This window comes from Gasterosteus aculeatus, chromosome 17 (assembly GCF_964276395.1).
Source record: "Gasterosteus aculeatus chromosome 17, fGasAcu3.hap1.1, whole genome shotgun sequence".
Lineage (NCBI taxonomy): Eukaryota > Metazoa > Chordata > Actinopteri > Perciformes > Gasterosteidae > Gasterosteus > Gasterosteus aculeatus.
The window spans coordinates 14,997,527-15,012,467 of NC_135705.1; the positions used below are offsets into that span (position 1 = coordinate 14,997,527).

General features: G+C 43.9%; 2 protein-coding genes across 5 annotated transcripts; both read left to right on the plus strand.

The window, feature by feature from the left end:
• Positions 1-10: 10 nt before the first annotated feature.
• On the plus strand, positions 11-9,278 carry fam219aa (family with sequence similarity 219 member Aa). Of its 4 annotated transcripts, none has more exons than XM_040205129.2 (7): positions 135-274; positions 725-820; positions 4,422-4,518; positions 4,936-5,029; positions 5,568-5,648; positions 6,405-6,480; positions 6,916-9,278. In XM_040205129.2, exons 2-7 carry the CDS (start codon positions 797-799, stop codon positions 7,072-7,074), a joined length of 531 nt encoding a protein of 176 aa, XP_040061063.1. In that variant the 5' UTR covers positions 135-274; positions 725-796; the 3' UTR covers positions 7,075-9,278. The 4 variants fall into 4 exon arrangements, with proteins under 4 accessions (XP_040061062.1, XP_040061060.1, XP_040061063.1 ...); XM_040205130.2 differs by having other exon boundaries at positions 6,405-6,459; XM_040205128.2 differs by lacking the exon at positions 725-820 and having other exon boundaries at positions 11-274; positions 6,405-6,459.
• Positions 9,279-9,439: 161 nt separating this feature from the next.
• LOC120835845 (BOS complex subunit ncln) lies at positions 9,440-14,533 on the plus strand. The gene is made up of 16 exons (XM_040205121.2): positions 9,440-9,802; positions 9,941-10,133; positions 10,771-10,961; positions 11,071-11,215; positions 11,329-11,426; positions 11,524-11,601; positions 11,684-11,787; positions 11,991-12,079; positions 12,165-12,304; positions 12,389-12,567; positions 12,675-12,762; positions 12,875-12,913; positions 13,695-13,867; positions 13,953-14,006; positions 14,082-14,160; positions 14,291-14,533. The coding sequence occupies exons 2-16, from the start codon at positions 9,977-9,979 to the stop codon at positions 14,345-14,347; spliced, it is 1,671 nt and encodes a 556-aa protein (XP_040061055.1). The 5' UTR covers positions 9,440-9,802; positions 9,941-9,976; the 3' UTR covers positions 14,348-14,533.
• The last annotated feature ends 408 nt before the right edge of the window (positions 14,534-14,941 follow it).

Consider the following 14,941-nt stretch of genomic DNA (forward strand, 5'->3'; position numbering starts at 1 on the left):
TCGGACTGCTCATGAATATTCCATAGACCCGGAAGTTGGGCGGTACTGCTGTTTTGCTGTCGAGTCACCTCTGTCAGGATGGAGGCAAACGAACTGTTATCATGCTGAAAAACGAAGGATCCTGACAACCGAGCATCGTCTACCCGGATAGTTAGAAATAAACCAGCGTCAATCTTCTCCACTATTGTACCTTTTCTATAAACGCTTTGTTAAAATGATGGAAGAAATCGACCGGTTCCAAGTACCCCCAGTCAACGGAGAGACGCAGCCTTTGGTAAGAGACGAATGACGAGAAAACGCATTCTATGCAAATAATCCCATTGAATACAAACGGAAACATTTTAGTCTCTTGTGGGTTTATCTAGGCGGCAGTCATAATCTGCGTGTGTGAGCTAACAGATAGCAATTTGCAGCTCGTCACAAACTGAGCCTACGGGATGGGTGTAGATTGATTCCCTAAAGATGAAAGGATAGCTGCTAACGTTCATATCTCTTTCTCCATAGTGATAGCATTAATAAAACATTTAATGATTTAATAGAATTCACCGTATTGTATCACAGTACTTAAACCACGCCATTTGACTAAAATCATGTTGTTGTTGTTGTCTTTTTTCTTAAATCCACGTCAGCATGCGCTTATATTTGCATCCAAAGGCGTCATAGAATACTGTTTTTTACATTTGGTATTTTTGGTGACGTGTTATTTGGGTCGGGATGGATGTAGGTGCTGTGAGCCCAAAAGATCGCGTGAACAGGAGCTCCGTCCACATCGATACTGCAGACTGCAACCCTCAGGATGGCTAGCCCAAGCAGGCCCATAGTAAGAGAATAGCCTCTCCTTCCATGATTCATTATTGGACACAGACCTGCCAGGAACAGTAGACACACTTCCAAGTCATGGTGTTCTGTGGGCAATTCTCAAACTGTATACGACACAAGGATGTATTTCTCTAGGTTTGAATGCAATTATAATACAGGCCCAATTCGCATTGTGGAGAAGATCTGAAATGACAATTCATTAATCGTATTTCCTACATTGCCATACTTCAAAACAAAGCAGTCTAAAACAGATGCCACCATTTTTTTTAAGTGTTTGCCTTCGGGTTTTAGGCAAAGGCAGCGCTCCAAGTTTTAATGTTCATTATAGTACCCATGCTTCTCCATTCGTTCTTCCCCTGAGGCTAAATTCCAGCAGAAATCACAGAAGAACACACTTTCTCTGGTACAGAAAGTCTCCTTTTTATGCAGAAGCTACTGTCTCTCCTTATGAAGATTTAATCAGTCTACTCTTAATGTTTCGTCCAAGGAAATACTATGGAATTCCATCTAATATCAGAGATACTCTGATTGTGGCTGCAGCGTGTTGGTTGCAAATCGTATTGTTTATTTGTTATCATGTAATTACTTATCATCACGCCATGGCCTCCTAAATGTTAGCTGCTATTTTGCAGTTCCAGCCTCTGTAACAGTCCCCCACTTTCCATTCAAAAACCGTGCCTAGTTGTTTCGGAATCACAGTTGCTTTTTAAATGCTAATAACTTAATTGTGATTGATATAATGCATGAATACAGCTGGCACCTGCCTCCTTGTTGAGAATTAATTTCACATGAATGCTGCAGCTTTTTATAGACAAATAGAAGTGTTGGCTGGATGTTTGTGGTGAATGATCCCATACAGCTGCTCTTTAGATCCCTCAGGTGGGCTGTGTTTTTCCCAGTTTGTAAAGGGCTCGTTGTGTTGCTGGAAAAGGGTAAAATATGAAATGTAAACTCCCATGGAAATTGTTCCATGGCAATATGCCTTCATAAGACACTGCTAAGAATGACCCCGATGAAGATCCATGTCACCACAGTGGTCGTTTAAAAAGCATATTCCAATGTAACGTAAAAGCACTTTGAGACGTTATTCCCCTTATGAAATAATTTTCTTATGATGGAGGAAGCGTCTCTTTATAGAATTTTGAGGGATTTAAATCCCTGACGTATTGTATATTAGCATAGATGTTTCACTTTGGATTGTGAATGTTAACACTAAATTTTAATTTACATTTTTTTATAATAGAAAATGATCTCCACTAACACCTCCTTTTTCACAAAGGATTTGAGAATAATTAATGTTGGCTAAATCTAATTATGACAGATGCAGCCCAGTCATGACATTGTCATAAGGATAACATGTAACTGTCTTAGTGGTCACCTGACGTATCAGTCGACTGCTATTGGCCAGTGATGTGTAATCCTACCAGTCGCTTGGTGTCTCTGCTGCGTCAGCAACCATGAGGCTCTACATCATCAGAGGCAGTAAAGGAGGCGGACGACAGGTTTATGAAGCCGATGCTCTTAAGAGGGCATCTTTTTTCATGTGTGTGTGTGTACACATGTTCTCTAAGTGTGTGTGACCCTGAGTGAGTGTCGGTGTATTGGAATGCATGTTCAAGGTCAGGGCCAGCAGTTTGATTTTTACATGCATCAAAATCAATGTCTCGCCCCTTATGTCATAGGTCAGGTTGCAATCATTTGATAGTTACTGGCAGGGAACTATAGGCTCCAGCAGTATGTTTTAAATGGCCTATCTGGCTTTGATTTGTTGTCAATGACTGCTGAGCAAGGTGGTCCACATACAGATTTCTTTCTGTTTATAGGATTTAGGTCCGAGAACCTCTGGTAGCATTTCTTTAGGACAAACTTCAGAGTGATCTAGTGTAAGCTGGTCTATTTGTAAGTCTAATCTGTTTATTACGGGCTACCCCGCTAGTTGCTATGAATAATTTAGTTGTCTTATATTCAAAAAGTGGCAGGGAATTCTGTCACATTTCTCTTAATACCAAATCCCTTCCATTATTAACTGCCAGCTCTGTTGGCATATTTCAAAGGGGATTTACTTGACAGACAATATGACCCTACCTCGTCACAGTATCTGTCTGCGGTGGAAGGGAAGTGGGGAAAACAAGACTGAAAGCAAAATAAATCCTGTGGGTAAGCCTTAATGATCCAAGGGAAGGGCCTGTCAGCGAACAGAAAGGGCTCGTGTTAGTGCTTGTTACGGTGCGAATGCCTGGTCCATGCGCCGTGCTTCCACTGCTCCTGCCAGGCACTGTTGCGGCTCTCATTAATTATTCCAGTTAAATGGACGATACTCCATTGCCGGATGAGGATGAGACTATCGAATGCATCAACGGTGCATTAGGCACTAGTTCTTGTAGACGAGTGGAGAAGTGGAAAGAGGTGATCGCTTTTAGAGGTGCATTGGTCTGGATGGCTGCTGGGAAATATATCAAAGATACAATATAAACCTTTTTTATCCGATGATCACTTGTATATAAGCGTTATACATTTTGTTGTTTTACCAGATTTTTTATCTCCTTGGCAGCTTGTTTTTAAGTGCGTTACGAGAGAATTGATATTCTCGCTGTCTCCGCTAATACTCATGAATGTTTTATCAGGCCCTGCGAGATTGGATAAGCTCTATTGGTTTCACGGAATTGGTCTGAATTCTTATAGTATTTTATAGTGACAGCATGAAAGGGTTTTTGATGAAATAGATTGAGGCATATTTGTGTTATTTATTTTGAAATCCCACCAATCCCCCTGCAATCTTAAAAGACTCTTTAGTTTTTGATGAATTTGATGGGTATTTTTTTAATACAAGTATTACTTGTTATGTTTCTTTAAGCTACCCAACATTTTACTTTCATTTATTACCAGATATATTACACAGCAGTGGTGTCAGCCGATATGAGTTTTTCAGCTCCGGTTGTTTATTTGCTTAAAGGATGCTTTAAATGTAGCAGCCATTTTTCTGGAGAGACCACAGAGTTATTGAAAGCCAAATGGCCCGCTAGTCCTTGCGGAGACCCTCAGAGGGCTACAAGAGGAGGACTGTAGGGCCGACATAATGCGGCGCTCTGTCAGCACATCGGGCCCAGCTCCCCTCTCTCGATCGGGGGAAACCGTGGCTCCAACAGCAACCCCCTCTGTTCTCTCCCCGGCCTCCTCCCCACGCCATCACTGCTCACGCATAAAAGAGACAGAGCCGAGCACACAGCCAGAACACTCGAGCCCATTGATGCAGAAAAGCAGGCAGCCATAGTAGCGCATAGGCCTCGGGGAATATTGCCAGGGTACTGGACACAAGCAGGTCCTGAAAAAAGAGCTGATTTTCCTGTGGCTGTGTGGGCCGGGCGATAAATCAGGCGGTTTGCTCTTGGTACTGACTTGATTGTGCCCTCAGGCCTTTTGTTGAATTTCAGCTTCCCAAATGGGTTTGAAATTGCCCCGAAAACATCTCTGATCCAAGTTGAATCCCCGTCGGCCGCTGCAATAGCAAACAATTTAGTCTATGATGAGATGATAGCAGTAAGTTATTTCTTATTGTTGTAATTTAGTCCTATCAAAGGTGACGTGCTGCGTACTGTTTCCAGGACCCCGCAGCATCCTCCAGCTCGGAGGCTGACGCTGACGCCAAGGGAGAGACCGTGGCCATGAACTACAAGCCCTCACCACTGCAAGTCCAAATAGGTATCACCGGAAACACGTTGCAAATCATTTGTGTTAAGGCATCAGAAAGGGTCAAACTAGGCACAAACCTTCTGTTCAGCGGTAGTTCTAATCCAGTACTGCACGGTATTCACAGAGAGGACTATACGTTGGTAAAATTACAGTCCTCTAACATTGCAGTTTACTTGTTGAAGGTGCTTCAAAACTCTGTCACACTCCAAAACACACTGAAAACATCGGAGTCAATATCTACACAATATTCAGTTCAATTTTCCACTGACCTACAGGGACTGTGCTGCTTGTGTATACCTCTTTTTACCTTTTTAAAAAAAATGGATTTCTGAGACAAACAAATTCCTATAAATGGGTATGAGATGGTCTTGAAGTTGAGGTTTATCGATGCATTCACCGATGACCTCCCACCCTGTGGTTGCCCAGAGAAACAGAGGGACCATGCCAGGAAGGGATCAGTGAAGAATGGCACCGTGGGAAGTCCTGTCAATCAACAACCCAAGAAGAATGCTAGGACAAGGTAACCGCTCCCATTGCCTGCTTGTTTCCTGTTATGTGGACCAACTCGAACACAAACGTTACACTTTGCATCAATTAGCATCTCAAGCGTCTTTTTTAGGTTTGCGTCGGCGCGCGGGGCCTGCTAATGAAGGCGTTATTTGCTGCCAGCCTCCAGGGGAACCCGTTAGACTTCCTAACTTCCGAAAGCAGCTTTTTAGAGAATTGGGTGTTTTCCTGCTGGGATTGAAAGAGTCAAGAGATGCAAAAGTGTAACCAAAAACATTGACAATTGGCTCATCTGTCTAATCCCACTCGCTTGTGGATTAGTGGAAATATGAGAAAGGCCCCGAGTCCCACAGGTAGATAATCCAGAAAGGCCTGCAGCCTGCAGGCTACAGATTGGTCCCAATTTATTTTTCTATGCCTGTAAGAAGAGCGACCATGATCCTGTTCTCGTTCCACTTAATATGAAATGTTTGGAATGGTGCTTTCGTGTTGCATTTTCAAGTCTTCTGTCTTCTCCCGTGTTGTGTCTCGCTGTCTGCGCCCACCTTCAGGTTGGTGGTTCCAAACAAAGGCTACTCGTCTTTGGACCAGAGCCCAGATGAGAAGCCCCTGGTGGCACTGGACACTGACAGGTATGTATATGACATTATGCATTTTATGACACATTCCGACGACCATACTCTTCCGACCCGAAGGGATAGAACAGGAGAAATTTGTCACTGCTGGATTGCACTAATCCATAGAGCAACTTGACTGAGTTCTCAACAGAGGGGATCATAAAAAGGGGACAAAGCCTCTTCCAGGGTGCGGGATTAGAGGATAGCTGGGCGGGGATTTGGGCAGGGACAAGCGGCTCAGAGGGGGGCGCCCGCTCCCCCCCCCCCCCAGTACCAGTAGGTCTGCATTCGACACGTACGAGTGTCACCCTTTGTGCGCTCCGCCTGCTGCGACACGAGGGGAAACTCTACGGTGAACTCTGGAAGCCAGTCAAGCTTACATCATGTATTGCTTCATGCACGCCCTCTGGAAAGCTTTCTGACTCATCACAGGACACCAGTTTGTTTATTCTCGCGTGCAGAGCCTTTGGAACAATGTCGCTCTGTTTTCTTGTTTGCAGATCATTCGTTCATTCGGGGGGAAAAAGCCTGTTGGGTGCATTAGACCAATCTTATTACTTGTTAGATGATATTTCATTTGCAATGTGTCCTGTATTTTGCCAATCATATAACCTTGATGATGTAGACTAAAATAACCCCAATAAACAATAGAATGTGGGCATTTAGCAGGCAGGGATACTGAATAGCTAGTGGTTAGCTAGCAGTTAACTGTTGACATTCATATGATGTCTCCAAACGTCTGTCTAAGCAGTGATGTCTCTTGTCTTTCAGTGATGATGACTTTGACATGTCCAGATACTCCTCATCAGGATACTCCTCAGCCGAGGTGAGATGTCTGAGGGACCAGGTATCTATACACGCATTATACTGTTTCACAGCGTCATTTGGTGAATCCACAAACATCGCCACCCGATCACCCAGTTCCATTGTCACACCACTCACACCAGGTACATGTGCACCCGTCTGAAACAAAACGTTTTGCCGGCTCCTCCGAGGATTCATGGTCACAGTCATCTGTAGTGCTTTTTCCATAGTTCTCATTCAAACCCCTTTTCATTAGAGTAGAATCCTTTTTTGTTGTACTTCTTGCTCTTCCCGTTGCCACCTATAAACTGCCTGCACAATGATGTCGCTGCCCTTTGTTTCTGTAAAAGTGATTTCCAGTGAGATTTGTGGCATCCACGTAGGAACTGATTTTACTAACGAGGTGGTTCCCAGCTGAAGGGTTTGTCAAAGTTGTCCCGACGCCCGGCTCACTCTGTGTCTCCTCCCCCCTCTGCAGCAGATCAACCAGGACCTGAACATCCAGCTCCTGAAGGACGGGTACCGGCTCGACGAGATCCCCGATGACGAGGACCTGGATCTGATCCCCCCAAAAGCCGTCAACCCCACCTGCATGTGCTGTCAAGCTGCTCCCTCCACAGCTTGTCAAATCCAATAGCGCCCCACCCCCCCCGCAACCCCCTTCCCCTTCCTGCCTGCCACCTGCACTGAGGCTCAACTGGCAGTGGCACTAAGGGAAAACAACGGTCAGAAATGATAAGTTAGGAGATGGAGAAAGGTGAAGTCGTGGGAGATGTACAGTACCCGTGCACGCTCCTCCTATGGTAGGACCTGTGCATCTTACTTCTGCGCTGTTGCTTCGGCGAGGACTCGACTGATCGCAGAAACATTGCCCCTGAGGGAAACGTGTCTTCGTTACATCTCATGCTTGTGGATATTTTGGTTTACGGGGACCCTGAGGGAAGAACAGCGCGTCAGTTGGAGGATCCAAAATGGTGATGAGGTGACATTACCGTGACAGCGCATCATCAATGGAGTCCACTTCTCCTACTGGTGTGTCATTGAAAGTGTCAAAACGAAAGACAGGAGGAGATTGGAAGCGTTGTTGTGGCCATTGTTTTTTCTTTGTCTTTCTCATTTCTCTTTCAGCCAGTCTGCTTTGTCTTCCTGTGTGTAAATACGTGTCAGCCATGAAAATGACATGAGTGTGTCTTATTTCGTCCTAGGGAGTAGTGCTTAAACCATCAAGCTGCTGGTGAAACACTAATGCTCACATTTATGACACAATGGGAGTAATCCCAGATTTTAGTTTGTCTGTTCCACAACAGTTGTTCAGTTTAAAACTAAAAAAACAAAACAGTTTTGCATGTTGCCTGTGAACACGGCGTCCTACTAACCGGCTCGTGCAGATGATTTATCAGTCTTTGTCAACTTCTCAACGCACCCTCGTGCTGAAGAGACAATATGCGCGGCGTGCTTTTGAAAAAACATGGACCCACTAGTATTTCGGTCCATCCACAAGCGGCTCACGAGTTACTGCTTACTTCCTTTTGAGGAGTGGGTGTGTAAGAGGAACACAGCGGCCGTCACCACCGGGGAATGTGGTTACAAAAAAATAAAAATAACAATAGTTAGAGGGTTAGAAAATGAGCAAATACATAGAAGCTTTGGCTGTACCTGTGTTATGGTTTCTCAAGAATGTCCTTAAAGTAGTTCCACATCACTCGGATGGAAATAAAAAAGATTTTTTTTTTTTGTACATCTGTGCATATTCCCCCTTCACTTATATTATGAGCTGTTTGATTTGGGGACCGTGTATGTAGCACCGGACACAGCTGTGTATTGTCGATGCTTTATGCCAATGGATGTTTTCCACTGATGTTGAGTAGGAAGTTATTTGTAATGTTTACATCACACCACGTTAGATCTACAGATGATAAAAGTCACTTGCATGAGAATCTGTTTTAAAACAAATGACACAGAACAATAGACCCCAAAAAACACAAAATGCACATGTTACACCTAAAAATATATTTTCTAATAATAATAACTAAAACATAGATAGACATGAATCTTTTAGAGCTCTGTTTGTTTAGTGTGTGTGTGGAGAATTCCAGATCTGAAAGCAGAGGAAAAAAAGGAAGCATTTTTCAATTAATTTCAGTTTGTGAATCGAGAGTAAAGAAGCTACTTGGAAAGGGAAACAAGAAAGACTCATTCAATCTATTTACCTGTAAGAGGGCCTCTCCTTCCTGTCACCACCTGGTTAAACTGCCCCAACGCTTCCACAGCATTTGAGTTACAAAAGAAAACAAGCATTAAAACAAGTTCCAGGTGCCATGTGTGTAGATGATAAAATGACTTTATTAAGTAGAAAAATACCAGAATAGAAGAGTAGGTCAAGTATTATGTCACTTATGCAGCTACTAGCTGAGGTGTGTGTTTGACCAGTGGTTGTTTGCACTTCACATTAACATGTAGGGACTGACTGTAAATGACTATGGTGCTGATATTTTCTGTCTCTCATTAACGTCATCCATATAGACTCACACACGGGCCGTGGCGGGCGTGCGTGTGTGTGTGCGAGCGCCATTGTCGTCTCACTTGGGTTGTAGCTTCACTAATCTATTGATTTCACAGTGTCAATCGATGCGTTGTAACAAAAGCTATTTATTTGAAGTTATGTGACTTTTAAGTTATTTTTTAAGATGGGATATATTCATGTGCAGACATTTTTTTTATTTAATTTTTTGTCACGTGTTATGATGATTGTGAACTGGTTCCATTTAGATTTTAACAGTGTCAAAGTTCTGTGTATAGTGCAACATATCGAAAAATAAATATTGGATATCTGAAGTGTGATTATGCTATGCGTTTCTGTCATCTTTTTAATCGAATACGTGTAGTCATTAGTGTTTTTTTTTTTAAATATTTCCCTGATCGACCAAAGGGGGGGGGGGGGGTCAGATCTTTGTGCAGCCACAGTCAGCTCTGCAGACCTCCGGCCCAACCAGCTCCTCAGAATGCTCCACACGGATTGTCCCTGCATGACGTGCAACAAACCGCCACTGTATGAATTAAAGGCCTCTGCTGGGGATGTGTGTTTACCTAGTGGAGTGACTGAAGGCCAACATTTTAAGCCAGGAAGGAGAGAATGGGGAGAAGGGAGGGATAGATAGCGAGATGGAAGAGTAGTGGCTGTGGGGGGTTGGGTATTTGTGATTAGCCTGGAGTTGATCCCTAAGGAGCAGATGGTGGATGGTGGCTTACCTACAGAAGGCGACTTGAATCCCAGGATCTAGTTTGTGTCCACGCCGAAAGGAGTAGCACTGTTGTTGAGAAGGACCCAGAACAAAGGCTCATGAGACGGGACCGCCGGGAGACAGGTGAAGGACATTCCCCAAAAATAATGGTTGAACATAATTGACTTGATGTATAATGGTAGAATATATTGTCGTGGCAGTGGGTCCATGTACTGTACGGCATTGGATGAAGCCTACTGTAACATCAGCTCTCCCTCGTAGAGACCGCATAACGAGACGCAGTCGGGACGTGGCGCCATGTTGCCTAGAGACCTGGGCGTAGCTGGCGAGGTGCTGCTGCTGCTATTGCTGATCTGTGTCCGGCGCCTGCAGGGCTCCGCTCTGCCTGCTCTTTCCTCCTACGAGTTCACAGCCTACAGGATGCAACAGTTCAACCTGGCACAGAGGACGCATGGTGAGTTCAAAGCGCTGCGCCTCAACTCTAGAGTGATTGTGTCCTGTACGTTTACTCAAGCTCTGCACATGTAAATTCTACTCCGTTACATTTCAGAGGGAACTATCATAGTTTTTACTCTGCTTCTTCTATCTGATAGCTGCAGTTACCAGTTACCAGTAAACCTTTTTAGCTTGTGACCTCTTATAATAAATCTAATAAAGTCTACTTGTTTCAGATCAATCTGTTGTTGAAGAGAGATTTTCCATCTGGACTCATTACATTTTAACTGTTGGAGGCCCAAAGTGATCAAATCGTCCAATATTTCCCACAAAAGTGAAGATTAGAAGTTAGTCTGAAAAAAACACCTATGAATAGACGTTGTTCTGTCCTCCGGCCCCATCGACCTCCTCACAGAATAAAGGTCCTTACATATGGCTTGATTCAGAGAGTACATTATTATATATACTGGATGTGACTTATTGTGTTGGGAAATCCATATTGATACACTAATGCTTTTTTCCAGGAATCTATAGCGGCCCGACCAAATCAGCCAAATCCAAATTCAAAATTGCCGACTAACTGAGATCAGATACAAAGCACCAGCACAGAACATGAGTAGAGTGGCTTTGGTTAATATTGTCGCCTGTCTTGTGAGGTTGCCGTGGGGCCATCGTGGTGGCGGAGGCGCGCTCGGCAGACGAACCGGTGCTGACGCGCCGCTGCGTCGTCATGAAGGTGCCGGACTTCACCACAGAAAATTACCTCGAGGCCCAGAGGCAAAGTGCTGCTGCCGTCCTGATCCTGCTGCCCAAAAACATCTCCGCTCTCCCCCATGACGCTGTACAGGTAACGAGAAAAAAAGACCTGCAGCTTCTTGTACCGATACAGTTTCTGAATATCATGCATTGTACCTTACAGAAGTTGTATGATCACTGCTTCCTCTTCCCCCTCGCAGTCCTTCATGGTGAGTGAGAGCGAGGCCTTGCTGAAGGAGACCCTCATGCCGGTGTATGTGGTGCCTGAGGACGAGCAGCTGCTTTATATGTACGAGGAGGTCAAGCAAGCCGCAGCCGCCAGGACTTCATCTGTATTCGTCAGAGGTAAGACGAGCAACAGGATGTTATATTTTTTTTATTTCTGGGCGATGAAAAACAACACGGCAAGCCCGTACTGATGGTTTTATATCCTATATATATATTTTTTTTTCCCGCAGTGCTTCGAAGTATGGTTACAGCCACGGCCTTCCAGATCTTAGTGAGCAACAATGTCCCCATTAAGGGCACCACTGACAACATCATCACCACACTGGAGGTGACCATGGAATCGACGACTGACCACCTCTTGCTGCATGACTTGACTGGATTAGTTTGGTCCGCTGCACCGTTTAACTCCTCACGTTTCGTTCAAGGGAGTGCTGCCCGGCACGGGGGAGGATGCCCCCACCGTCGTCGTCACTGCCCACTATGATTCCTACGGGCTGGCACCAGTAAATCACATGTTGGAACACACTTTTCTGCACTCGTGGTAATACTATGTTAGTTTGATGGAGCATTTTGTTTGTAACACAGTGGTTGTCGTACGGAGCGGACTCTAATGGCAGTGGCGTCACCATCCTACTAGAGTTGGTGCGTCTCTTCCAGAAGCTTTATAGCAGCCCCGGCACCAGACCACCGTGAGTTACAACCCCCCCAAACCCCCTCCCAGAGATACCTCCTAATTTGACATTAGCTAGCATATGCTGCGCCCTCTATACAGTATGTGTCCAAGGCTCCATCTGGTTTGGTAGATGTTGTTGCTAGTAGTCATCTGAAAAAATGGCTCCTTTCACGTGAAGACAGACAACACGACATTAAATGCTTGATTGCTCTTTTTAAGATATCATTTAATGTTCTCCTTAACTGGAGGAGGAAAGTATAATTTCCTGGGCACAAAGAGATGGATTGAAGATAATCTGGACCATGCCGGTGAGTTTTCTGGGACTTTTTGAAAGTATCCTGCAGTACCACCATAGATAAAAAAAGTAATAACCTTTTTTTTTTCCTTCCCCAGAGTCCAGTCTGCTGCATGACAATGTGGCATTTGTTCTGTGTTTGGATACGCTGGGAAACAGTGATGAACTGTACATGCACGTGTCCCGCCCTCCCAAAGCCGACACTCCCATGCACTCTTTCATCCAACAGCTGGAAGAGGTAACACGCCTTCATGCTAGGTCCAAAATATGGAGTAGGCTTTTCTCTGTGTTCATGGTTTTAAATGTGTGATCACTCCGCTAGGTGGTGTCCTCCAGATTTCCCTGGGTGAAGGTGGGATTGGTCCACAAGAAGATCAATCTCGTGGAGTCCACATTAGCGTGGGAGCATGAACGCTATAGCCTGCGCAGGATACCAAGTTTTACTCTGTCTCATCTGGAAGACCCCAAATCTGAGTTACGCGGCTCCATGCTTGACACCATGTGGGTTCTTTATTCTTTTTTGGATCATTGTGACTTATGACCAATGAGATTCTGTGAAAAGACTCTGCAAAGAGACACATCAAAGATGTCTTTGTGTCTTCTCTCAGGTCACAAGTGGACTCCAGGAAGATGAAGCGAAATGGCATCATCATAGCAGAAGCACTGGCACGTTATATGTACAATTTCTCTGACAAGGTGATTGAAATTCCTACAAATAATTGAATGCATCGATCTTATTTACATATACTGTGGCTTAATATTCCATCATCATTTTATTGTGTGATTAATCTTGATTATATTCTTCAAGGATTCACCAAAAGATATGCAAGTTTTCAAGGGTCAATTGGTAAGTTGGCTTCTTTATTTTGCTCAGTAAAAAGAAATGCAAGCGCTGACCTCTTGTGGTTTAAAGATGGGAGCGTTTTTGTATGAAACCATTTATTTACACTGCAAAAGCTTTGAGGCACCTATTATATGGATCTTCTTTCAATAGTAACTATTTAAACAGAGGAAAAAAATCTTATTCACAAACTAAATGTATTATTTACATTTAAAAATAGTGTGTTTAGTCTACATTTTGAATGTATTTCTCAGTCCAGAAAGGCATTATTGAACCTGGATTTTGATTAATGGTACTTAATATCATTTTGTAGTCTACTTGATGATTGTAATGAGGAGAATTAAAGAAGTAAACTGTGTGTCCAGATGATGTTCTTTGACACGGGTCCAATAATGCTAACCAGCCTTCTATTTCTATTGATGTGTGTTGAAAGTAGCCTTGATAAAGCAACACACCTTTTGATATTTCAGCCCAGAATTGGCTTCATTGTTGTACACTTGGCATTATTTCAATCTGCAAACATGTTGAATCTAAGTTTACGTTTTGATTCACTGATGACGGATTTCTACTATTTTTATTCCACAGTTGTTCAGAGCTCTCAGCCATCAGTTTGTGATTGTCCGCCATCAAACTTTTGTCGGGGACAATCACTTTTTTTGTTCATTGTGTATATTTTGCAGTTTAAGAAATGAGTTTGTTCATGCTTGACATGGAATACTTTTATTTTTATATGATGGCACAGCCTTTTTCTTCGTTCTGTGAATACACATCTAAACTCTTGATGCAGGAGTTTCACGACAGTCGCATGGCCAGTGTGATGTCATTCCTCACGTCGGTGCCTCGAGCTGCCCAGCTGCTGGATAAGGAACCCGGCCACATACTGCTGGTCAACTCACTGGAGCACGAGTTCAAACATTACCTGCAGCAAGTCCACAGACACGCCTACCGACAGGATAGGAGGTAAGATGTGGGAACAATATATACTGTGAAATGTTGTCTCGATGCTAAAGATTCCCCCCGTTATTAACTGTATTTCTTCATACAGGGACCCTGATATCACCTTTTTTGATCAGATGAACCAACCTATAGTGATGTACAGGTAAATATCTAAACTCACATGCATTTTGCTCATCTCAAAAAGCCACTACGTCAGTGACAATTTTTTTCTTTCCAGAGTGAAACCTGCGGCCTTCGATCTCTTCCTCGGAGGCTGCATTGCCGCCTATTTAGGGATTGTTTACTATACCATCCAGGTTTGTTAATACATCCTTTTTCACTGTCCATTCATACTGTTAAAGTGTATTGCGTAGCACCGTAGATGATGTTAACACTTGATGTAACAAGTTTGGTTTTCTCACACACCCTCTCTGTTCTCTCTTACAGAATTTTAGTTATCTCTACGCAAAACTCAAAGCGGCAGTGAAATCCAAGCGCGAGTAAATAAAACTGAATACTGAGTCGATGTGAAGGGCTTTGAAGTCTGCATTGCACACGTTGGACCCCTGCTCGACTGGCTGTGCAGAAGTTGAAAGCATTGCAGCACGAATCCTCTAAGACCATGAGCACAATTTACAACTTGTGCATTACCTTTGAAATGTATATTGTTTTCATAAATACACTGTATTGTAGACCATTTCTCAGACTGAAATCTGTTGTGTGGGGGAGACAGATAAACCAAAAGAATGGGATATACCTATAGACTCAAAGTATACCGAAAAAGGGAAGAGAATCCGGAAGTGGGATTTGATTTGAGCACCCGGTGAAGCATCATTGCTATGATTCCCCATGCCCCTTGCTCTGCATCTGTTGACATGGATTTGACTGAGCTTAACGTGGCTGTCGAACAAGGCCCAGCCACTGCGGCGAGACGAACAGCCAGTTCCTGTCACAGATAACTCAGTGAGAGGAGCGGGGAAACAAAGGCACCCTGCAGCGCTTGGTGAATTATTGATGGCCATGTGGCGTGCTGACAGTGCATAGAGGTGACCCTGGGTGGGGGGTTGGCAGAATCTTAGAAATCCCATCCCTCCTCTG